Source organism: Dermacentor albipictus, chromosome 1 (genome assembly GCF_038994185.2).
Source record: "Dermacentor albipictus isolate Rhodes 1998 colony chromosome 1, USDA_Dalb.pri_finalv2, whole genome shotgun sequence".
Classification (NCBI taxonomy): Eukaryota; Metazoa; Arthropoda; class Arachnida; order Ixodida; family Ixodidae; genus Dermacentor; species Dermacentor albipictus.
This window is the reverse complement of record NC_091821.1, coordinates 252,235,699-252,260,661: the sequence shown is the minus strand read 5'-3', so window position 1 is coordinate 252,260,661 and position 24,963 is coordinate 252,235,699. Positions and strand designations below refer to the sequence as shown.

The following is a 24,963-nucleotide window of genomic DNA, read 5'->3' as shown; positions in this document are numbered from 1 at the left end:
TGTTTTTCATCATGCGAATAGAACAGTCAGGAAATGTGGCAATAGCTATTACAGTGGGCAGAGTGTTTTTACTCACAGCGTAATAACCATGGCGTTAACAAGATGGACGCAAGAAAGGGTTCAGCTTTCTTGTTCGTTTTGTTAATTCTGTAAGTCTAAGAACACAAGTTTTACTAAGATTTGTTGTATGCTGTGTAAAACATTCAAATGCATTCCAGCCAATCAGGCATTCAGAGACGGCTCCAAAATTAATACTCCTCAAAGGAGCTGGAAGGGGTAGAGGCGAAGAGGCACGCAAGAAAGGTGCGAGCTGTTAAGTGCCAGGTGGGCAGTAATGTAGACGATGTGACGACACACAATGATACGTCGGCGCCGGTACTTAAGTGCTCGATATGCGTCGGCCAAGAAATATATTTTGACTAAAAACAAAGAAATGAATACTTACACATTTGCGTGACATCAAATGAGACGACATCCTGTTTCACCGCGACGCGTCGACTCACGTAATAACTTCGAGACTTCTCGTTTATTTGATAAAACCACGCTTGTTTCAATCACACCCAGACTTGGCAGCAAACGGCGCCAGAGAATACGAGGTTGACAAGCAAGGAAACCGAGACGATCACCAGGCCCAGTGAATCGTCTCCGCCTCCTTCCAATACGTTTTGATATTTATGCACGATCTTTCAAACGGCACCATAATCATGAGACATTGCGGAAGACGGTAGACAACAGCCGACCACGCTGGTGCTACAATGAAGAGCTACAACGTTATCGGGTCAAGTCAGCTACACACAACGTGGGCTCCATCAGCAAAAACGGCCCTGCAGTCAGAGCGTGCCGACCACAGCAGCGGCAAGAGTGCCATGGCCTGTCAACGATGATGGAAGCGAGACAATCGGACAGAGGGCCATGGAGTGCATCCAAGAACCAAGGGCGCACGTCGGCCGTTCCTCCCGCTTTTGGTAAAAAAGCATTGCGAATGGATTAAAAAAAAAAAAAGGCGCGCCACGCCGACATGACGCAACCCAGAGGCACAGCCTGTTCAAGGACAACCACTCGTGCACCCCCCCCCCCCTCTCTCTCTTTCCAAGTTGGCATGTAGGCCAACCGAGGAAACGGCTAAACGAATGTCTGTAGAACTTGCTGGACACACTACAACATACAGCAGGTCAGCGCCAAAATGCCGAGGTCAGGATAGGCCATGACGCTGACCCTTTGCATCGAAGAGTATGCACACTAAATTCATGCCGTTGTACGCATTCAAAATACTAACGCCAGCTGGGCGATGCGAGTGCCAAATCTTCGAAAAAGACGCGCACCGCTCGCTACTCACACGGCCTTGAAAATGTGGCAGACGAGAATACATGCAGTTCGCTTTAAAGGCTGCAGTAGTGTAGGCTGACAAGCCTCGGCAGAGCCACAGTTCGGGAACGCATCCAGTGTTCAACCGGGGCTCGGCTGAGGGTCACCTCAATTGAATAAGGAAGACAGCACACCTTTGGCGTCCTCCTGGGGCGCTGGTTCCGGAGTGGGCTCGGGTTTGTTGCGCCCGCGTCGGGGGCTACTCGCCGACGAAGTTGTAGCTGGGCAAGAACTCTGACTGGACGCCGGGCTGACGTGATACCGACTTCGAGTCACACAATGGCTCTGGAAAAACAAAGTGGGGGAAGGGGGGATAAAACAGAAGATTGCACACAAGTGCCAACTAGTAACATATACATTATCCTACAGAAGACGGGAGAACGTTTTGCTCGGCAGCCTTCTGCTAACGAAAACAAGCTACGACCTTACCCGTGCACTTCAGCTTAGTGCGTTAGTACTATTCCTCCTTTTTGAGTAGACAAACTACACATGTCTGACACTTCACCGATAAACGCGCAACACACACACACACACACACAAATACTTTATGTTGATGCTTGGAAAATCCGCAAGCAGCCGGATTCATTCTACAAATCCACACACTGACAAAAGTCAAATGTCTGCAGAAACGCGAAAGTGCCCCTTGCCGGCATTTTTACGTTTGCAGTGAAATACACAAAGTAGTCCTCAAAGAGGCTAGTCAAAGCCGCTAATTTATTTCACTTGAAAAGGCATCGACGGACGCCCTCCCTCTGCGTTTAGCAGGGCCTGCGCGCTCTTGCACGGAAGCCCGCAAGGAGCCCCACGCGGGTAAAACAACAAACGAGCTTTCTGGGCTGAAAAAAGGGAGACGCAGCCGCCGGGCGGGTTACGAAAGAGGATCCAAGATGGATGCGTCAAGGAGGGCGGCCATTACTGCGAGCGGGAAGGCCAGCAAGAAAGCTGCGCGCACCGAACGTGACCCCGTTTCTCGAAAAGCGAGCTGCGCCGAATATGGAGTGTGGGAGCGGCGCAAAACCAGTTTGGCGCGCAGACCATCGAGGACGGTCCTTTGTTCGTCGGCCAACACCCTCACCGCGCTTGGCCTAACACTTCCGAGCAAGGTAACCCTTTCACGTGATACCACAACCACCACGGCAGGTGTTGACCCACGCGCTATGGGCCATCACTGACCATGATTTTCTTAGAAAGTGCCATTTTCTTTACCTTTTAAATTACATCGCACAAAACGCTTGATTTCCTCCCATCGCAACATACTTCTACTAAATTCTCTTTTCCTTTGAACTTTTCCTTTACGTGAAATAATCCAGGAAGTTGGGTGCCACGGCAGCTGCGCGGCACTTGCAAATAGCAAATACCGCTTACTTGCGAAAGCAGCCTCACAAGCGACAGCTCAGAGCTTGTGAGATTGAGCGGCCCACGAAGGCGAGGTGGAATTCACTGTTCGATTTATATCAAGCATTTAAACGTGCGCTTCTTTGCGGACAAGAGTTTAGTTACATCGACGCCTTGAAACATAGCCTTCATACGGAATTATACAGCGCACTAAATTTTCATATTACAAGCCTCACAACGGACCACACACCAATTTCGCATAGCAGATACTGGCGCAGTTCCCTCGTGTTCAGGTGACAGCACACTAGTATGTTTCCTGGTGAGACGATGATGCGTTGAAGCCTTTTACGCACACGTTGCGACATACCATGCGTGATCAATACCCTGCGGTGATTCCCTCAAGGCACGTTATCCTTGAGCGAGAATAACTACCTGTGCTCGGCCCCAGTGAACCTATATGGTGCCGCGTGTTTGACTTAAGTCAACAGCGGTTTGATATGAAGCGTACAGCCAGCATGATCCAGCTTAACTCGTTGAGCAGCAGCATCACACCGCTAAGCTTATCTGAGACCTTGAACAGTAAATGACAACGCGTGAACCAAGACTGCTTGCAGATATTTGAAACATCGTGCCCATGGTGGTCGGCTAAGGGTCGGGACGCACGAGGCATGTTCCCGGAGGCTGGACGCAGAACCAGTTTGGGACAACCAGTTTCGGCGCCTTCCGGCTGGGGAGTCAACGACCCGCGCGCGTCGGGTGCCAGTCTTCGCGGAGAAATCAGGCCGATATACGCGAGGCGACACAGGTTGGCGCACGCCATTCAGCACGGCAGCAGCCATGCGCACACCGCAGAGTCAGAAATATCTGAGCATCTTGGCCCGGAACCAGGAGACTGGGGCCGTCAAGGCCGGGTCGTCGACCTCCGGACAACGGTGAAAAGCGAGACTGGCGCTATCACGACCGCACAGACAGCCACACCACGAGCGCTGACCTTCACAACAAATGGCCGCTCGCCACAGGAAAACGTTGGCCAACACTTTTAGCGCGGTCGAAGAGGTCCAGGAGAGCGGGTCGAAAATAACCGGACCGGGGGCTTCGGCAGACGCGAGCCAGGCGCACTTCCCACGTCAGCGGCGAATGCTAAACAAGCGCTTGCGAAAGCACGCACACACTGCGCGGCGACTTTGGACGTGCTCCCACTTCCGATCGCGCTCACTTGAACTAAACAAAAGCGACTGCAGACGTCAAGGGCAAACCAAGGTCAACTCGCAAATCCTGTCGGCGCCGGATAATCCGGTATCCGGGAGCAAGTACCCAAACACCAAGTGACATTTTTTGAAGTACTTGCGGACACGCCTCGGAATAGGAGGGATCAGCAAGTTCCGAAGAGCACCGACAACTGAGATCGCGAATGTGCTTGTCGCTAGATACAGCTTCCGTTACAAGCAGATTATCCGAGATAACAAGTACCAATTAAAAAGCATATATCTATAAATAGGCGCTAAGATTAATACTACGAGTCCATATTGAGTCTACGGGTCCACTATGTGGTAGTAATCATTCGCTACGCGGCAATGGAATAAACTCGACAAACTATCACCATACAAGCAAGGCATATGGAAAATGCGTGGATGGGGAGTTTTGACTACAAAACATTTGTACATGCCGATATATTTTTTGCCTTAAGTAAGAGCCAATAATCGGGAGCTTCAAGAAATTTCATCCTTATCTTGCTGAAAGTACCTTGTTTTAAAGCTGCGCGGTTGTCTAAAAGCCTCTATCTTTAGATGCACGAAATAATCGCACAGCAACGCCGTCAGTCCAGATAAGTTTGAACCAAAATGAAAAATCAAACAAGTGAGCGATTCCAAGGCGAGACCAAGGTCGCAGTCCTACGCTGTATCCTGCCTCGTAGGCAAAAACAGGAAAGGGAGCGGACGGGGAGAGAAAAAAAGCCCGAGCCAAGTAGTGGTGCAATACCGCGCCCTCGGGAAATCGCGGGCGGTTCTAAGTTTTCCTAGCGCAACTATTGCTGCTTTGTTGCAGCTTCTCGGAAGTCGCGTCAAGACCGACCTCTTCGCATGCAAATGATCAATCAAGGTAGGCATAAAGGGCCGAAATGAGAAACAAAGACCGTGCCCGGCCTTTGCGTGAGTAATCAGTATTCTTTTATAACAAATTTCAACGCGATGACGACGCGTTTAAGAGATGTCTAGTTCTACGCAAACTCCAAATGCACGGGTAAACAATGCCGCAATGCGATCAGTGCCGGGAGACACACACACAACGTGCGCACACACACGAGCACGAACGAGAAACGAGGTGAAGCAGGACACCTCGTGTTCGAGGCGCACAAAGAGGCTACTCCGTAGAGGGTGGACACCGGCGCGCACATCCGCTGCGATCAGCCGGTGCAGAGCTGCGCCGCACCTGAGCTTGCTCAGCGAGTCCGATTGCACGCAGAGCCCGATTAGACCAGCGAAAGCAGACCAGTCGGCAGAGCGGATCTCTCTACACACAAAGGAGACGAGCCTCGCAGATGACCGTGCCAAGGGATCCGGACGGCGCTTTCACGACATCCACGGGCACTCACACGCACACACTTGATCACAGGGCCACAGCACACAAGATCGTCGCCAACAGAGACAAAAAAGGGAGGGACAAGGAGGCTTTCACTTACGACTTTGTGCGGGCTGTTGAGCGTGCACGTTCTGCGGCGAGGCGTAATCCCGACGTTCTCTCCCTTCAGAATGGACTCGACTACTGCAAAGAAGAGCAGAGCGGGGGTCACGGGCGAACTGCGCACGCGCGGGGGCCGTCTCCTCAACGGCGAGAGAGGGACGCGCCCCACGTGACGCGCCGCGGCGGCGGCTGCCTGGCGCTCGCCTACGACGACGCTCGACCTGGCGGCGCTGGCGCCGCGCTTCGCCACATGTTCCCAATCGCATGGCTCGCGCAACATTGGCGCCGACAAAAACAAACGCGGCCGCAGGGCAACTACCCCACATCCTTCATCGCCGCCCGCTAGTACTACTATTACCGCGTACGAAAAGCCTTACCGATCCTCCCGTAATGCGCAGGCAGTATCGATAATAGACAATACAAATGCCAAACAGCTTCCGCCTCGGAGCTGTCGCAAACTAGGCGTCAGCTGCGAGCTCCATTGCTCAGGCGTACTAACGCCAGAAAGAGAACGATTTTTGTTTAATACCTAGCAGCAAAAAATAACCATCGAAAATAGCCACATCCTGCGAGACATGCCTATTCCTTACTTCTAAGGCAAGCTGTAAATAATCCTTTCAAAATTTTTTTTATCCCTCTTTATTTAGTATGCATTTCTCGGTACTCTTGTCACGATATAACAAGCACATTTGCAGCATACTCATGTCGCTACTAGGCTTGCTGGGTATACGTACAAAATCGTGAATGTGTCATTTGTAATGCGCAACGTATTCGGATAAGGGTTCGCTTGCGCGGCATTAGCGCACGATTCAATCGTAATAGAATGGAAAGCCTATTTGAGTTGAGGGGGCAGCTTCCACAGGTATTGCTGGAACAAATGCTTGCGAAAGGCAAATATATAATGATCGGCCACGACTATACGGCATCATGATCATAATTTTGCACGTTATTGATCAAAGCTCTCTGAAAGAACTTTCCTCATATTATTGATCAAAGCTATCTGAAAGATTTTTCCTCATATCATGCCCCCTCTTAGGTAGCAGCTGTAGGACAGCACGGACCTTGTCGCCTTTCGCGAGTTATCGGACTTTGGAAGCACGGCTTACACGAGCGAAATCGATTTAACAGCGCTCATGGACATTATGACGCAGAGATTCCCGACTTAGACCCGGACAATAAGGGTACTGGAAAGATCGCCTGTCTGTCGGTGAGAAATCTGGGAATTTCAACCTATCTACAAAACTGCTTCGGCACACGAAAATCAAACTACGGGACATGTGTGCACACAGCTTCGTGCGATCATCGCCCAACAGTGCCCACAGAACGGTAGCTCGGACGGACGCGCTGCACAAAATTGCTACGCCCACAACTCGGGAGAACAGTGGGCTTCTCAATCGAGAACCTAAATCTACGACATCCTGTGGTACGCGGAACAACGAACACAGTTTTTGTTAAGACATGCGTCATAAGCGTTTGAAATGTGAAGGTTGTGTCGCGATGGACGCTTTTTCCCTCTGTCGGCCACGGCTCCCGCGTCCTGGTCACGTGAGCTTCGTTACTCATGTAACCACCCGCATTTGGCGCAACAAAGCGGCGTCGTTGCCGATGCACTGAGCGCAGCCGGAAAAACACCGCAGAGCAATCAACCGCAACGACCTGGCTGAAGGAACGGGAAGTCGACGCGCGGAGCTGGCTGTGCACGCGCCAAAGGGAAGGCACGAGGAAAGCCTTCGCTACGCTTTGGCCAGCTTTATGCGCGTCGCTCCAAGCTGTGCTCGGCAGCCGCAATGAGCCTGCTGCAAAAGTTGGTTTTGACAAACCAATAGATGAACAACGGCCTGGTTGCGCGGCGGCAAAATCACCCAGCCACAGGGCTGCCGTCACTACCACCAAAGTGATGTTGAAACGAGCGGAATCCGGGCCTCGCACCACCTTCGCACGCAAGACGCAACCGCCTTTGAAGAAAACGAAAAAAAAAATTATGGTGTTTTACGTGCCAAAACCACTTTCTGGTTATAAGGCACCCCGTAGTGTGGGGCTCCGGAAATTTCGACCACCTGGGGTTCTTTAACGTGCACCTAAATCTATATACACGGGTGTTTTCGCATTTCGCCCCCATCGGAATGCGGCCGCCGTGGCCGGGATTCGATCCCGCGACCTTTTGAAGAAATCGACGAAGCGAGAGCAAGCTCTCAACCACCGCAAGCGTCCGCCCGTCCTATCAAATTGGTCGCCTGTTATGGGCGTTAAAGCTTATCGCGCGCACTCATGCATCAGCACACTCAGACTCACTGACGCGAATGGAACGGAAAGGGAGCGCGTGTGCGTAGTACATGTGGAGAATAATATCTGTACAGTAAGGGCGACGGGTGCAGCACAAATTTGCCATATCCGTAACGCTCCAGCCAAACACTGCGGTTAATAAAAGTCTGCATGGCCAATTCGGAGCGCGAACTACTAGGACAAAAGCGAAGGCACGAGAAGAGACATAGCGCCGATGGGCAACTGAATTATTGGTGTTACACGCACCAAGAAATCTGCCACGTGTTAAGTCGCATTTAGAAAAACCACTTCAGTATCATGAAACGCAGTTTTTACCCTTTCAAATAAACCTTCATTTGCCAGTCAGCCCTGTGTCTTGTTTCTTATCGTGCCTTCGCTTTTGTCCTAGTCGCTCGCGCTCCGAATCAGCCATGCTTCCATAACAACTCGCCCATTTTTCGCTTCTGATTAATAATGGTCGCCGTTGTAAAGGACTGCGGATTAACTAACAAACTAGTATTCTACCCGCCGTGGTTGCTCAGTGGCTATGGTGTTGGGCTGCTGAGCACGAGGTCGCGGGACCGAATCCCGGCCACGGCGGCCGCATTTCGATGGGGGCGAAATGCGAAAACAACCGTGTACTTAGATTTAGGTGCACGTTAAGGAACCGCAGGTGGTCGAAATTTCCGGAGTCCCCACTACGGCGTGCCTCATAATCAGAAAGTGGTTTTGGCACGTAAAACCCCATAATTTTTTTAAACTAGTATTCTAACCTGAACGTAGATCTCTAGACACACGCGCTGTTACGCATTTCTCATCCATCCGAACGCGGCCGCCGCTGCCCGCAGCCCCTGAGCCCTCCGGGAACAGCGTTAAAAATCAGTCCTACCAGTAAAGCTTATTTCAACCTTGACGGCGCTGTGACACGGCCTCATTTAACCTAATCGTACGTTTACATCTCGCGTGCCCGCTTACCGCGAAGACTCCATGTCGGCAGCCATGCATGGTGATTTGCACAAGGATCAACACACCCTGCCCACAACGGTTATGTCTTAGTGTCCCGGATACCTCGGTGGCCGTCGCTTGCAGACGACACACCGGTACAGAGACGCCTCGTGCGCGCTCTCAGCTCGGCGTGTATGTTTACCCCGACGGAGCGTGCTTGGCGGGCAATACCGGAGCATGACGGATAACTAAGCAGGAGGCGGACGTGGTCCAGATTTAGCGACCAGTTCAGCGCACAACCGACCCACGCCGTCTGCGTGGGTAGCAGAAAAAGCAGGCAGCTAATCGGCGCACGGGCCCGGCAATCTAACCTTGTCAGCCGGCTGGCTTCCCGAGCACATCTGGCACCGCGGGCGTTGCCCGACCGCCACAGATGACCCGAACTCTGGTCCGCTCCAAGTGGACTAAGCAGCGATAAGAGCGATATGCTGTCCTCCTGCCTCTAGCGTGGGGAGGGTCTGGCGCGGACAGGAAAAAATAAGATAGCACTGACATGCTTCATTTATGAGGAGCACACACGACACGACGAGATGGCATGAACCTGGTGCCGCAAGCATGGCGCAGCCAACACGAGAAAGATGTCTTGCCTGTCCAACCAAGTCGCTCACAGTGCACAGACTCCCATTTTGTGACACAGACGCTGCGGATTTTTTCCAGGGATGCGCGCGCAGATGAGACATCGCCGCACAAGAGTGGCGAGGAAAAAGTTGTGCTTCAGAACGGAACATTGAGCGAGGCGTTGCCAGTCCCGTTCCCCCACAGCATCACTGTCCGCGAACCCCTTCCCACGATGTGATCACACAGACAACGCAAAACTCGTTTTCTTTTCGGCCGCCGCGCAAGCAGGTGAGCCGGAAGAGTGCGCCGAGACGTCAGCCGAAGCAAAAAACCGCCAGAGCAGGAGAGAAGAGGTAGTGGAGCCCTCCTCACGCAGACCAAGGAAAAAAAAAGCTCTCCATTACAGCCCCGAATTTCTCCAGCCAACACTCCAAGGGGGGCGGCCATAGGGACAAAGCGCGAAGGAGAGAAGGAAAGCACCACCAAGACCTCTCAACGAGAAAAACCTGCTCGGTATGGAACAGTCAGCCGTCGCGAAGGGGCAGCTTGGAGACGATGCCGCTCTCCAAGCAGCGAGCGAGCGCACTGCCATACTTATCTATACATTTTTCTCCGAGTTTTCTGCGCGCACAACTGCCACTGTGGCGGCCGCGCTCTCACTCGCCTCCCTCTGTTTAGGCGCCCCCCACCGCCCTTCCCCACCGATACTTGTTCTCTCTTTTCTTTAACGGCCGGCTTGCCTTCTCCGTCCCATTTTGTCTTTCATGTCGTCATCATTCGCGTTGCTGGCTTTTGCTTGTTTTGAATGGGCGCCGCTCCCCGCTCGCTCGTGCTGCAGCGCAGGAAATAGCTGGAAGCACTCGCCTTTGCGCCTCCGTCACCACTCCTCCTATGTCAGTTCTTTCCCGGCTCTCAGGAATGTGTAAGAGGGTAAATGAAAAAAGGAAAACACCCCCCCCCCTCCCTCCCCAGCGTCGGCTCCCCGAAGGATTAGAGCGCTCCACCGAGCCCTCCCCTGTCTTTTCGCGACCCCTCTGCCGTCAACCAACCCCGCTGACAGGAAGCAAACAAAACCAAATTTCGATACGCAGGCCACGCTCTCGCGTGCAGCCGAATGAATAGATAAAATGAGAGAAAACTATTCGCCATCATCGAGAGGTACCAACACCGGGCAGGAATGCAGAGCGGACGGGGTCGAAGACATATTTACATTGGCCCGTCCTTTCTCCTCCGCTTCTCGTTGAGTGCGCGTTTCGTGCCCGACGTACGGTTCCCCGCCCCGTGTCGATCCGCCCGGCGAGAGTGCAGGGCGCGGCAGCGAAACTGAAAGCAGTGGGCCGCGCGGCAGTGGCGACAAAGGTCACCTCAAGGTCAAACACGCTGCAAGGAAGGAGGCACTGCAGCTCTAAACGGTGTCGGAAAATGTAAAATCCTTTCTTTTAACAATATGCGCTTCCCGCGGCTAGACAGGCTGGACTGCGGACAAAAAAAGTCCACAAACCTTACGACGTGGCAGAGCCTTCGTTCAAGTAGGCCGTTATTTTCCTGATACTCCGGAAATATTCGTGCGGAATTACGCACTGCTTTGTGCGAGCAGCTCGCTTAGTTTAATCGCGCTCTGGCAGTGACATTGTGACCACCGGAGTGCACACCGCTCGATTGAAAAGACAACAAACAGACGTATTTTTCAAACGATAAACAAAAGACGTCTTTTTTACACGATAACCTTTGTCGATACTATCACTTTCTCGTGACGTTTGTTTTTGGGCGTTCGCTGGGACAGCTGCGATGCAGTACCGTGCCTCCTGTGCCTAAATCTGGTCTGCTGTAAGAGCTCTATGTTGTTGGTTTGCGATCAAAAAATTGTGCTATGACATATATATAATCATCAAGTGTCGAAGCTATTATTTTGCATGCTATAAACAAGCACTGTACTCATGTTATGGAGTTTATCATAGATCACCGAATGGTGCAAGGAATTGTTTCTCTCTTTACGGCGCCCTCTCCGTACGCTCCTGTTCAACGTGTGTACTGTCCTTTTAGAACTTTTGCTTCTGGAAAGCGGCAAGAAGCAGCGGAATGACGGTATAAGCACGTCACTTTCGCAAGTGGGACAATTATGCTGCGCCCACAAATATGTACTGTCACTGGTGCGACTATAATGACAGTTTACAGTTTAAATAGTGATAACAGCGCCGCAGTTCCACTGTGAAACGGCCGCAGCAACACACGACGCTTGCCACCGGCGCATGATCACACCGCCACGTTTGCAGTCATGAAGCGGAGTAGCGTTGAACGGCACGAGGCACGCCTACATCTGGCCACCGTAACTGGGCTAGTTGGTTCAACATGTCTTGTTACGGTGTTCAACACCGTAACAAGCGTTTTACGTGCTCGAGAACGATTGAGGTGCTCCAGATGTGCACTGCGAGCGGGCTTACGCGCCGTGATGTACGCCACGTGGTTAGCCGCGTCAACGGAATAAGAATTCCAGGTTGACGCCCCCAACAACAAGCGGCGCATCGGCGAGCGACCCCACTTCACCCACGTGGCGGCGGCCGACGTGCCTTCCACCGCCACTCGGACAGAACGCTGACGCGACCTTCTTGGAACCGCGATACTGGGCTGCCAAGAGAATGAGGCAATGCGAAACGCCCGAAAACCGGAGGATGAACGACTCTGGGCCGGTCGGCGGCCGAAAAACGAAGACGGCGCGAGCCTTCATTACGTACGGGCGCTGTCGCAAACGCGTAACGTGCAGGCACGACCTCGAGAGCGAAAGCGGGCGCAACCACCGCGTCACGCAACGCTAGCTCTTCAGGCAATGCGAGGGGGGGGGGGGGGGGGGCGACGACGACGAATGCGCACGCACTCCCTCCAAGATAGCGCAGCGCTCGGCGACTGCCAAGCAGGAAGTGTGCCTGCCCTCTTGAGCGTCGCCCCTGCTGCCGGCGATTGTACACGCTTTCGCAGGCTGCAAGCTTGCCGCGCGTCCGGCTACACTGGGTATGGCGCTATGGGAGTCTGTTCCGAGGGGCGCTGTATATGAAGTATCGGAGCGCTGTATAAGAAATACTAAACGTCGAACCTTTAGAGACTATGCAGAAAGAAGGCAGCTCACTGCTGCTTGGTGATCCACTTAAGAGAGACAAATCTCTGAGGGAATAACGGCACGCCTGAAGCTTTCAGTACTCTTTGGCTTACGAGTAACTACACCGTGTGTCTCAGCGGCGGCTGTCTCTTCAGGGGAAAAAAAAAATGCAAATATATAATGCAAAGGAGCGGACAAAACGAAAATCACTTATGGATATTTCGGCAAACCAATTAATTATAAATCGGCCATTTTTTATTAGTGTTTGGCCACCAATGCTAATCGGACATCTGCAGCTAATGGCGAACTTACACACATCGGCTTTTTTCAAACAGATCAAAAACACTAACTTAAAGGGACACTAAGATAAACACTGGATAAGTTTAGACTGACAAAGCAACCACAGTGTTGAATAGCGGCATGTGCATGCCGCTGTTCCAATAGACAGAATAAGAAAGCTTAAGCGAAAGCCTAGGAAGAGCACATCATAAGGCATGACTATGCTGGAATTAATAGCCAGTATGATACACGAACACAAAATAACATTTGCCACATTGACTGTACAGAGAGCACCAATGAGTAACGCAAATATTAATGATAATACTTATAATAATAATAAAAGACTACGCAGATCCGACGCCCGTGTTACCGTTACAGTGAACGCGTACAGTTCACCCACTGCAGCGGCCGCAGGGCGAAAACTGCAGGGGTCTAGATCAGGGCTCCGTCGACCCGTTTTTGTAACCCCCCCTCTCGCATTTCGCTGTCGTCGCAGCGGCAGGCGTAAGGCCCCCTGATTCACAAAGTCGTCATTTGTCCCGTCACCACGTGGCGGATGCCAATGGATGCGGGGCACCGACGTCCGCTAAGGAGAGAGCGTTTTCTCGCTCGTTTCCCTTCAAAAACCTGGCGAAGAAACGCTCTCTCTCCTGACGGACGCCGCCTCCCTGACGGTGAGCAAATGCCGGCTGCGTGAATTAGGCCCAAGGATTGCTTTGGCGGCAGGCAGGAGCGTGAGCTTGACCTTTCCAGGCTCCTTTTTAGGCTCGTAGTTGCGCGCCGATCACTATTTTAGCCCTGTGGCAAACTGTCTTTCACCGACCCTCTTTGGGTAAAAACGAATGCCACAAGAAGAATTCGGCGTTTTTCTGTATATTTTTTTTTCTCTTTCGGTTGGCGCTGTCAACGCTCAACCACATAAATTGGACGAACCCTGCGGTTACTTCAATTTTAGTAAGAACATAATGTACTCAACAAGAATGTTGCTGTTATAAATTATGGTCCTTCAAAGACATCAGGTAAACAGCTTCCACAAAATTAGCAACACAATCAACATTCACTTATTAAGTTAGGATTTAACATTATCCTTATTTAATTTATGGGGCACGTTGCAATCGCGAAACTGAAATCAGCCAGCACACAAAGCGTACCCATTTGCTAGAAGCCTCGTTTCGAAATACCGTTATCTGTGGCCAAAATGTACTGCTGACCCGGTTAAACTTATGAGCGCTGCATTTCGCCCAAGATATTTAACACACATTTATCATGCTTATATGGGGCTAGTCGAGGATTCCTACCAAGTGGTCGTGCCAGCGCTAACGCTCTTGCAATTGCGAAATCTCCCTTAAAGTAATTAAATAAAAACAAATATTCGCTAATCATACGCTTGAAGAGTAACTTTTTGCGCACAATGTCCGCTAAGGAGCACAAAGACTTGATACGCATGCAAGCAGCATTCGCGAGCCTCCTGGCTTTTACTGAAACAGGTTCATTATAGTATTGACGGCACGGGCACATATGCCATCAAGAGGCAGTCTCGTCCCAACTAAGCTTCGCACCACAATAATTTAGGCTTCCCGCCGGCATCGTAGGATGGAGCAGCGTTATTTCTCCAACAGAAACCGATAAGCACCTTGAATGCGACACACGTCAAATGTCACAGATGCCTGGCGTATCGTCACAAGTAATGCCGTCACGCGAACACGTGCAGATGACAGCGCATTCTGAATACCGAGCTTTGCAAGTATTTTCCGCCTTTTTTTTATTATTTCGCAGTAGAACGTGGTTCACGTCATGGCCACAGTCGTGCCACATCGTGAAGTTTTCACTTGCTTCTACACGGCGCAATATCGGCTCCAAACTTTACAGGGCGCGGGACGTGGCAAGACGCAGCTACACGTACACGTACACGCTCGAAAAGTCAACAGAATGCGCGCCTTTTGGAGATCGACAGTAGAGCCTGCCCCGTGGACTGCTCACGTCGCTGTAGCAAAGCTGTCTGCGTCATAGACAGTCGTAATGAGCAGCCAGTAACACTTTCCCAAAAAACAACGACTGCGTTTCGCGTGGTAGGGCTGTTTCCGACACCGGAAATTCATGAACCCGCCTTCAGGAACTTGTGACCAGCGTGATTAGAGCTTTCTGAGCAGGCCAGCTTCCTTGAAAAGTAAGAAACGCGAAATACTGCCGCAAGTCGTCCGACCATGCGAGCCCCTTGTTTTAGGAACCGTCAAACGCAAATCAATTAACTAGGACAAATAAGATTATGATATCTTGGAAATCGGAGAACGACCGGTCCAACACTCTCTACAAAAGTGTAGAATTCATAAGCCAAAGATAAACAACTCGCATGCACCCGTTACATGCAGCTTCGGGAAAATAGCGAACAGTTTCAAACAACTTTTCGGTCTACTGGGCTGAAAAACGCCTAAACTGAAAAAGAAAAAGAAACACCCGGTAGACGCCGAACTTTCCTTTTCTACTACAAGTCCATGCGGGAGCCACACGAACGAATTCAGCGTAACCTTCAGGCGAACAAAATGGAAACGAGCCGCTCACCACCAATGTGCGCCAGCGAGAGGAAGCCCAAAGGGCACAGATATAGGACGGTGCCGCAGGAAGAAGCTCGAAGCTGACCTATATAGGCGGATTGCCGGTATCGGAGACAGCAATGTTCCGAGACAGCCTATAGAGGCCATGATACACGATAACGCACCGTGTTAACACTTAATAATAATAATAATAATAATAATAATAATAATAATAATAATAATAATAATAATAATAATAATAATATCATAAACAGCCCTGCAACGAATCACGGCCGCGGTGTTCGATCACTCACGTCAGTTTCACGGGTACGCCTGGCACATAGCATATGCTAAGGACACCGAATTTCGCAAGAAAGAAAGAAAAAAAAAGGACTACGCCTTTTCAAGACAGGAACGCGAAAAGAAAGAAGAAACGAAGCTACGTTGCAGTGTTTCGAAGAACGTGTCATCAGTCACGAGCGCACAATACAGAAGACGGTCTCGCGCATCCTGCAACAGTTTAATTGGCTGCGCGGCACGGCTAGCAATTGCTCCTTTCTTCATAAACCCAAAAACGACCACACCAGTACCTAACGTGCAAGTATAGAAGAGCGCACTTACCACCGTCTCCAATCAGTCTCATCTGCACCAGGCACGGGTCCTCATTGTGCTCCTCAAGCACGGTGTCGTCTGTGACGGTAAGCTCCTGCCGAAATTGAAAAAAAAAAAAAAAGAGAGAAATACTTATTAAGCGGGAAAAATAACCGACCAAATAAACGTCACGCACCTCAATACAAGGACACTGCGCGTGCAGCGTCACAAATGGAACAGCGCAAGAACAGGCGGATGGCAGCAACAAAGGTACGACACATTCGTCCCGTTTAGGCGCTGTTCTATAACTATGATGCAAAAAAAAAAATAGTCCAAGCATACGCCAAAAGCAATCAGAGGCGCGTACGAACGGTGTCGGAAGGGGCCGTTTCGCGACTGGGCGCGCGATGTTCCGAAAGGCCTTTCAGTGGAGTCCAAGTTTCAACCAATATGGGGTAGCCGACCTCCGGAGGCGTCATTAACCTAAACGGAACACCGTATATGCAGCGTTACCTTTCGAGCTACTGAGCTCTGGTACACGCACGACCACTCGCTGCGACGATGCCACCCCGCAGGGCGCACAAGGAATCATAAAGAACGTCTTCTTCCATCTTGGTATAGCGCAAATAAATTGCAAGACGGCGGTGCGTAAGCAGGGGTCAAAAGAGCAGCTAAGGGCAAGCGCGAATGGAATCGGAGATCAGTAGCCGAAAGGCGTACTCACCGGCCCAGATGCGCCGGCCGTTCTGACGTGATGCCGTGGCAGCCACGTATACTTAAGAGAAAAATTGGGCGCTCGCGCTCGTGTCGTAAGCAGGTCCTCGCGGCTTTAGTCAACGTGTCCCACGCATCAGTGCACGTGGCCGGGTGGCACGCGTTTCACGCACGCTATCTTGCGGAATCGGCTCTGATACGTACATGTGGGCGTTCTTCCTCTTTTTCATGCGCGGCCTAACGGCAAACGGAAGGCGAAGAAGACGAGGGGACACTTTGGTTGGAATTTGAAAGTTGAGAATTGTTCTGTCGTCTTCTGTCTTCGTTTTCCTTGCCCTGTTAGATCACTCGTGCACTCGTACAACCTCGCCCGACTAGTCTTATCTCCTGTATATGCGCGTGTGTCTCCTATTTTCTGTGTTGTGGACCTCACGCTATATGCACTCCAAATGATAAACGGACGGCTCTGAACGGACTGCGGCACACCAGTGTTGGAATGTAGCGGGGCTACCTCGAGGCCACACACCGTGCAAGCGGCCTTCGCGCCACCAGGGAAAGACTACGCTCGCATATGCAAGCCTCGTTGCTACCAAACAGGCACGCCTTCCGACCAGCAGCGCGTGCAGCGGCCCGTGGAGGAGGAGGAGGGATCCACCACCGGCGGAAACGCGTCGCGCGCCCGAGGCGGCTGCGCACGCAGGATGTGCATTCTTCCGGTTTTCCCGTCCTGCGTGGACGAGCGACCAGCCTTGAACTGCGTCTTGGCAGGGGTCCCGGCCACGGACCTGCCTCGCTGCAGAGCGCAACGACCTTGTACGCGTCACACCCAGAAACGACCCGCGGGCGGCTCGAGAGAAACGACAACAACGGCGGCCCAAAACAAAACCACCGAGAGCAGCCATTTCGCAGCGCATCCCGCGTACGGGTACAGACTTCAAAAAGCCCGTTGCCGTGGCCTCGGAGAGGCGCACTGGAGAGCCGTACTTTGGGAATTTCGCCCCTTTGAATACTCTGCACCTTACTGTAGGCGCCTTGACTCAGCCAAGCGGCGGCTGAGTCACGGGTACAGAACGCGGTATTCGCACCAACTCCAGTGCGGCAGGCGTTCGTGGAGCGCCATAGACACGAAGACGAAATGACACTAAGCGAGCGCTCAGTGGTGGAAGGGAAAACAAAGCGCACAGTAAACATGTTGTTTCAGCGACGCCAGCGTCCAAGTATTAAGAGCAAGGGATCTGACAGAACGGTTATTTTTTGCTGGTCAGGATTTAGAATACTGGTAGAGATCTGACATCGCGCGAAACTTTGGTTACACATGTTAGCGTACACGTTTGAGATGCAACATTGAAGCCTGTCGGTGAGCAAGCCGTATTTATTCATTTATTTATTTCATCACCTTCAATGCCCGAAGGCGTTTCGTTTAGGTATCGTTTGGGTATAATCCTGAGAGTCGAAGCAGTTTCAAGAAAACCAGCGCCTAACTGGGAGCAACTATGTTTATTGTGGTACTTATAATTTTCCCTCAAAATTTATTCATCGGGCCGTGTGGGACAACGCTACGTGGAACAACAATGTATTTAGCCCCTAATGTGTAGTTTGTTCGAAATATGTTCATATGCAGCTTCCGCCGCTATGAACAAACATAATAATTTAATTTCAAATACCGTATTTTCATTAACTTGAGCCAGAAGTACAGCAGCTCCTCGCGGTGGCGTTCCCAGACAACGAAATCTCGTGTTTTTCAAGGCTCTAACAGACTATTGTAAAATACTGCACACTCCGTATAAAGGGGGGCCACATCTGCGCACAATACTTCGAGGTCGCGCTGGCTTACAGTCATAAAGGGCTCTCCCTTGCGTGTTAGGGCACGGCTGACGCTCGGAACGTGAACACTCGACCCCGAACTAGGCTGTCCGGCGTCGTGGTACATGACGCGCCGCATCAGCCGCAGTGGTCAGGCGAACATAGTGGGCGCGCGGTGAAAAGAGGAGGAAAATTTGCAGCTCATGAAAAGGGCGTGCGTTGCAACTGGGTAGCTCCAATGGCGCCATTAATGTTACGATTAAGAATGAGGCTGCGCTGTAGCATGGCGCCGCCATGAAAGCGTTCCTTGTATAACTGCACATAACGCTTTAACAAACACATTGACACATAAGCAGAACACGACTTCAAACACACCCTATTAGATTAAATACTCACTATCATACGCACTGACCCCGACCTCATCATTTCAGGAATTTCGCGTAAGAAGAAATGTCGATACCGACAGGAAACACAGTGGCGCCCTTCCCGCCCTCTTCGCTGCAAGTTTGCCGCCGTTCCCGCGCTGTGCGTTGCGTTCACAAGAAACAAATTACCCGGCAGGCCTTCCATTTCCCTTAACCACAAAGAGCAGAGAAAAGTTTTTATTGTTTTCGTTTTCTCATTGCAATTCTGCTCTGACCGTGCGTAAACATAGTGGTAGGGGTCAGATATATATATATATATAGATACAAGTATAGATACACTATAAGAGTTTAGGTCAGCGTCATGCGGTTATTGCCATTATTCTTAACATTAAAGCCTCGATTCTCATTCGTAACGTTAACGTAGAGCATAGCTTATGTATCAATGTGGTTGCGGATACCATGAGTAATAGCACAAGCGACGAGCAGACGAGAACGCGCTCAAGAACACATTTGCGTTGTCCACTGGGTCAGGCTACGCCTGTACCTTCCCCGGCGCTGAAAGGCACTGCCGGACAAGAGTAGCGTCCCGTATGCACTGTCTCAACATGGTGGATAGACATTTACTAGCGACGAGCTTTAACTGCAGCTCAGACGGTCGCCGAGAGCCAGAATGCAAAGGCTTCGCGCTGCGACAAAGCGGCCGCGTCACCCGCAAGCAGGGGAGGGCGGCGAGCAGGCGCGGATTCGCGGCCGCGCTCTTGTTTTTCCTGCAGCTTGGCCTCTTGCTCACGGGAGAACTGGAAATTCGAGAACGTCGGCGAAAGCCCCCCCCGTCCACTGCACTGGCCCTCGACGATCCCGCCGGCGCCCTTCCCACGCGTCGAATTGAGAGCCACGCTTTGACGCTTCTCCTCTGCCGAAAGAACCGTTGCTGGCGGCGGCCGATTGCACCAACACCTTTGCGGCGAATCAATCGTGGCTGCGCACCTGGTACGAAGAAATCGCATTTCCCCCTCCGCCTACACGAAGAAAGGTCACCATTATGGCAATCGCGCGGAGAAGGTGTCATTTGCGCGTGCGAACAATCGAGCGAGTCACGAGGCCCCGGCAGCTGGACCGGTCAGAGTTTCGATAACGGCAGCAACTACAACAAAGGAGGCAATGTCCACACCCGCGAAGTGGGCGACAATTCCAGCGAATAGGATAAGTGCGTTCTCGTTGGTCCTCGCCGTACTACTACTCGTACCGTTTTCGTGTACTGAAACCGATAAGAAACACTGCTCACTGTTGCAGCCGCGCGCGCCGGCCCAGACCAACCCGTATTACACGCACACAAATATATATATATATATATATATATATATATATATATATATATATATATAACGAGCAGCCCAGAGCAGCAGGGCAGAGCTAACACCAACGTATAGCATGTTAGCAATTGTGGGCAACAAAAACCAAGAAGGAATAGGGGAAATATGTCGCTACACGAAGCCGGATGCTAACATAAAACGCAATTTGTGGACGCGCACCGCTGGGCGTCCTTTTGGCTAAGGTACACTATACATTTCAGTTGTTTGAGGTAAAAGACGCAAGACGGATTGGCATGGTTACCACTTGTATACTTTATCGTAAGTCACGCCGAGTATAGCAGTAAGTAGCGTTAAATGGCAACTCCGGCTATTTTTCGATGTCCACTGATGTTATTAAATTTTGAATATATGTTCTCCTTTGCGCTCTGATTACCTGCGCCACACTATATGGCTGCAAGTCATTTAGTTTCCTGAAAATGAATGTTAAGGATTGGCTGCGTTCCCGACTCATGACTCTACTGGTCACCCTGCGTTTGTGACGTCAGAGACTACACCACCACTGTCGCTGAAATCGTCGCTTAAGTCGCCGTTGTATGGCTCGGAAACTGTAAAAGCTCCCTGTGCCGTCGGGAGATGTCATCAGCTTCTCTTCTTTGGCGTTAGTGCCACGTATACTGCATGTTTAGCACGCGTTCTGCGTGTTAACATTATGGGAGTGTAGGATCTGACGTCATCGACTCATCGTGATGTCACATGAATCAGCTACCCGTTTCGGTATCTCGTTTATTGGATATCTATAATTATTGATGACTTTCTAAGCAAATTGAGCCACGCTACCGGTGACAGGTGTGTCAATGCTATTTGAAAATGACAATATCCTAATATGGCTAAAAAAACGCCGGAGTTGCACTTTAAAGGTCGTTGCTTCTACTTATCCGGAACTGCACAAATGCCATCTTGAAACGTTAGATTGCGAGCATATCCTTCTGCAGCAAACACTGCATACTGATGCAAGGCGTAAGTATAATGGAGCAGATAAAAAAACAGTAAAGCGAGATATAGTACAATGTGGAGTTGGTGGATAATCTTGAAACACAGCAGCAAAAAGAGATAAGACAGTTGCGGTTCTGTGTTTATTTTTCTCTGCGCTACCATGTAGGCGTAAGTCCCGAGTGATCAACTGCTGCGACATTTCCGCATTAACATTCCGCGACAAGCCTCTGGCGGTAGCAGAGTGATGAACGCGCGGTGAAACAACCAAACTTTTCCAGCGTGCACACACTGCATGGACTTGCGGCGGTGAAGCAGCGATGTAAGAAAGCAATAGACGGCGTAAGGCTCGACGCCAGCAGAGCACCAACGGCTCTCGCATCGACGGGCGCTTTTGACCATCTCTGTCGGCCGCGCATGAGCAGAGCGCGACTCCGCCAGCACGCTCAAGGCAAGCCCCGTTCCGTTCGCGCGTTCAGCGGCTGAGCGGCAGGCCATAAACAAAACCAGCCTATAGTAATGAGCGCGCCTACCATGGCACCCGCGTAATTTGGGACATAAACCCCTGAAATTATTTTACCACCGATTGCAGCTCATGTATTCCACGTTTTACCAATAAGATAAAAAGCAACAACAACGGTATTCCTGATGCGATGTGCAATATTGCGTAACTCTACGCAAACACGGAATATCGCCGTCTCGGAAACAAGCAACCGTGGTGCGGCCAGCAGAGAGTCGATCTGCAATCCACGAGTGGAATCGAATGCGTTTCCGCGGCGCAGAAATGTTTGCAGTGCTGTCCACCTGGCAGCAGATCCTCGGCGTTCCATTGTGCGCCAACATCTGCCGCGGGAAAGGAGCAGCTGTTCTCGCAGTGTGGCACGCACCGCTCCCCTCCCTGCGCGCAGGTCGGCGAACTCGCGAGATCGGGCTCGGTGTCCTTGCGCAAGACCTGCGCAGCACATCTTCATTCGCACTGCTTCCGCTGAAAACAGCCGCGCCCTGCGAGTGCTCCCACCGAGATCGGCAGAGCGAACTCGCGCGCCACGCTACACGTGGGAACATGTAGCGCTGACGGTGGGCGAGTGGTGACTGCAGTGGGGGTGACGCTTGACAACATCAGCTGTCGAAGCGAAAGGCGTACGAGCTGGACACTGGCGTGTACTCGCAGCGGACCAAACAACTCGTTTCCGTGCCAAACCGTCCTTGGCGTTCAGCGAATGCGTTACACCCAATCAACACCATCTACGCGCCGAGCTAGGAGCGGCTGCAAGCACGATGCCCTCGCGCAGCTCTCCGACCGACATCGCAAAGGGCAGCACTCGTCGCGAAATCCCCGGAAGAGCAGCAATGCTTCTCTTCTTCTCTTCTCTCTCTCTCTCTCTTCTCTCAGCAATGCCGAGTGGAGATGTCGATCGGCCGCCTACCCCCGAGGGGCGTGAACGGGCGGCCAAGATGTCGACCGCCCTGCTGCCAGCGTGCATGCTGCGGGCGCGTTGTCGCTAGCACCGCAAGTACGCTAGAATAGCAGCTTGGACTTGTTGGTTTTCCATCCTGCTAGTAACAGCGCAAAATGTAGACAAGAGACGAGACAAGAAGACACCACAAGCGCTGACTTTCAACAACCTACGCGACAAAGTACGCGACATACGCCAGTGCGCGAATTATGGACAACTGCACGGGCCCAGGCTTAACCCGAAAGCGCAGGCCCCGGCCGCGCTATTAGAATGTACTAGACTACGGTAGTTATATAGTACACTCTAGTAGAAATTTCGTGGCGGGCCCGTTCATTGATGGGCCTCGGTCGGGCTTCGAGCACACGCGGGCGCTCCGCGTAGATTCAAGGCATCCTGTGCGAAGCTAAAGCGAAAAGTTGGTAAAACTAGCTCTTAATTATCTTAATTAGCAAGAAAAAGAAAACGGTTGAAGTTTTAACTTTATTTCTTTCTGCAATAAAATTTTATAGTTTCTTATATAATAAGTTTCTATATCTAATAAAAAGTCAGTACATTAACTAAATAAAATTTTGTTTATATACTGAGTGTCCTAGCTAACTTTAGCCAGTTTAAAAATATGCAAATGCCACGTAGCTGGACAGAACAAAGGCAATGTTCTTTGCCGTCGCCTGGAGGTACTTTTTTTTTCATTTGGCGCACTTAGATAATTAGTCTTATTTATCAGCTTTTCAAATGTTATAATTAGATGAAAAACGCCAATGTGAATGGTAGGGCGACATGAAAAACTCCCGATGCAGCTCTGTTGCTCACTACGTGTTATATAAAAGCGTTTTTCCGAGCGTGAAAGTAGTGAAAGTTGTTAATATGAGAGGCTGATGATATTTTCATCATCGTCATAATCATCATCATCAGTCTATTTTTATGTGCACTGCAGGACGAAGGCCTCTCTCTGCGATATAAAATTGCCCCTGTCCTGCGCCAGCCGATCCTAACAAGCGCCCGCGAATTTCCTAATTTCGTCGCACCACCTAGTCTTCCGCAATCCTAGACGGCGCTATCCCTTCTGCTGGCACTCATTTTGTAACCCTAAAAGTCCACCGGTTATCTAACCTTCGCATTACATGACCTGTCCGGCTAATTTTTTTTTTTCCCCTCTTAATGGCAACTAGAATATCGGCTATACTCCTTTGCTCTCTGATCCAAAACGCTCTCTTTATGTCTCTTAACGTTACGCCTAGCATTCTTCATTCCATCGCTCTTAGCGCGGTTCTTAACTTGTTCTCAAGCTTCTTTGTGAATCCCCAAGTTTCTGCCCCATATGTCAGCACCGGTAAAATGCACCGATTGTACAACTTACTTTTCAGTGATAACGGTAAGCTTCCAGTCAGGAGCTGACAATGTCTGCCGTATGCACTCCAACCCATTTTTCTTCTGTGAATTTCCTTCTCGTGATCAGGGTGTGATTAGCTCGGTCATAAGTGTATGCCCAAGTTACAATATGCGTGGTTGAAATTTCAGCTGATTGTGCTTGCATTACACTTATAACTAAAGCTTTTCCTTGCTGCAACAACTCTTCATCAATGAAAAGCCGCTTAAGAAATGTGTGTCAATATAGTGGTCTTAACATAAAGACTACACACTATGAAATGCCTTGGCATAAGTGTTAGACCCCGCCAATTTGCATTTTCGGCTTTTTTATACTATAGCTGTACACTTGCGCTGTTGAGAGAGAGAGAGAGAGTTTGCTTGCAATGTTTTCTTCCGCTCGACCGGGCCGGCGCAAATAAAATATGCGTATACGTGGTTTAGACTCTCGGAAATAAAATTTCGCAGCGCTGTCGGCAAACGTCTGGCGCACTCAAAGTTGCAGAACTTGAGAGCCTCACCCGTGTGTTGTCGTTGTAGGATACAATGACGGCAGTGTACCACTGCGTAGTGCCCTCGGCGCGGTAGACCTTGACGCGGTAGCCGACCAGCACCGACGGAGTAGTGACCAGGATTCGCTGGCTGTCCTGGAACTCCACCCAGTGTTTGACCAGCCGCCGGATGTCGCTCTGTTCCACACAGCACTTCTCCACGTCCACGTCGCGCTCCTGCGGTACACAGAAAGGGGAAATTCCGATCATTGTACGCTGGCGGCGCGGAACAGAGAAGCACATTAACAGCGGTACTGGGTATTCGCACAAGTGTCCAATATAAATTGTAAGACAGCACTCCATTGTCAATGGCCATCCCAACACCAAGCCCCCGTTACAGACAGGATAGGCAACTCGGCAGCACGGATAAGAAATCTATAAAATGGTAAAACATGCAAAATGCAGCCCCATCTGCGCACAGTATCATGAAGTATATAATAGGTGCATTGAATCTTTTTACCCAGGCACGCAAGTGCCTGTGCAGAATAATAATGACTCTGTCATATATCGAAACACGACATTCTTACCGCGCGGTGGCGCGTAGTCCCGAAAGAAGCGGTAAGACACTGAAGGCTCCAAACACTGACCTCCAAATGATTGTAAGCAATACAGATGCGATAAAATCCCCGCCTGCAATCGCTGAAAGGGGAGAGCGCCGCGGGAGACAATACAGCACGCACGATGACAGCATACAACAACGACGAAG

General features: G+C 50.9%; 2 protein-coding genes across 17 annotated transcripts in view; one reads left to right on the top strand and one right to left on the bottom strand.

Annotated features, from left to right (window-relative positions):
* Positions 1-24,963, top strand: part of LOC135901226 (receptor expression-enhancing protein 1-like) — a 306,997-nt gene that overhangs the window by 44,612 nt on the left and 237,422 nt on the right. The window lies entirely within an intron of this gene.
* Positions 1-24,963, bottom strand: part of Kdm3 (Lysine demethylase 3) — a 291,755-nt gene that overhangs the window by 77,670 nt on the left and 189,122 nt on the right. For 12 of the 14 annotated variants that reach the window (XM_065430826.1, XM_065430852.1, XM_065430876.1 and 9 more), the window contains 4 exons: positions 24,228-24,434; positions 15,730-15,814; positions 5,381-5,463; positions 1,500-1,650 (listed from right to left, as the gene is read on the bottom strand). In XM_065430826.1, coding sequence (XP_065286898.1) covers positions 1,500-1,650; positions 5,381-5,463; positions 15,730-15,814; positions 24,228-24,434 — 526 coding nt within the window. Of the gene's footprint in view, positions 1-1,499; positions 1,651-5,380; positions 5,464-15,729; positions 15,815-15,895; positions 16,055-16,423; positions 16,551-24,227; positions 24,435-24,963 lie in introns of those variants that run through there. The other 2 variants (XM_065430896.2, XM_065430890.1) reach the window with 2 other exon arrangements.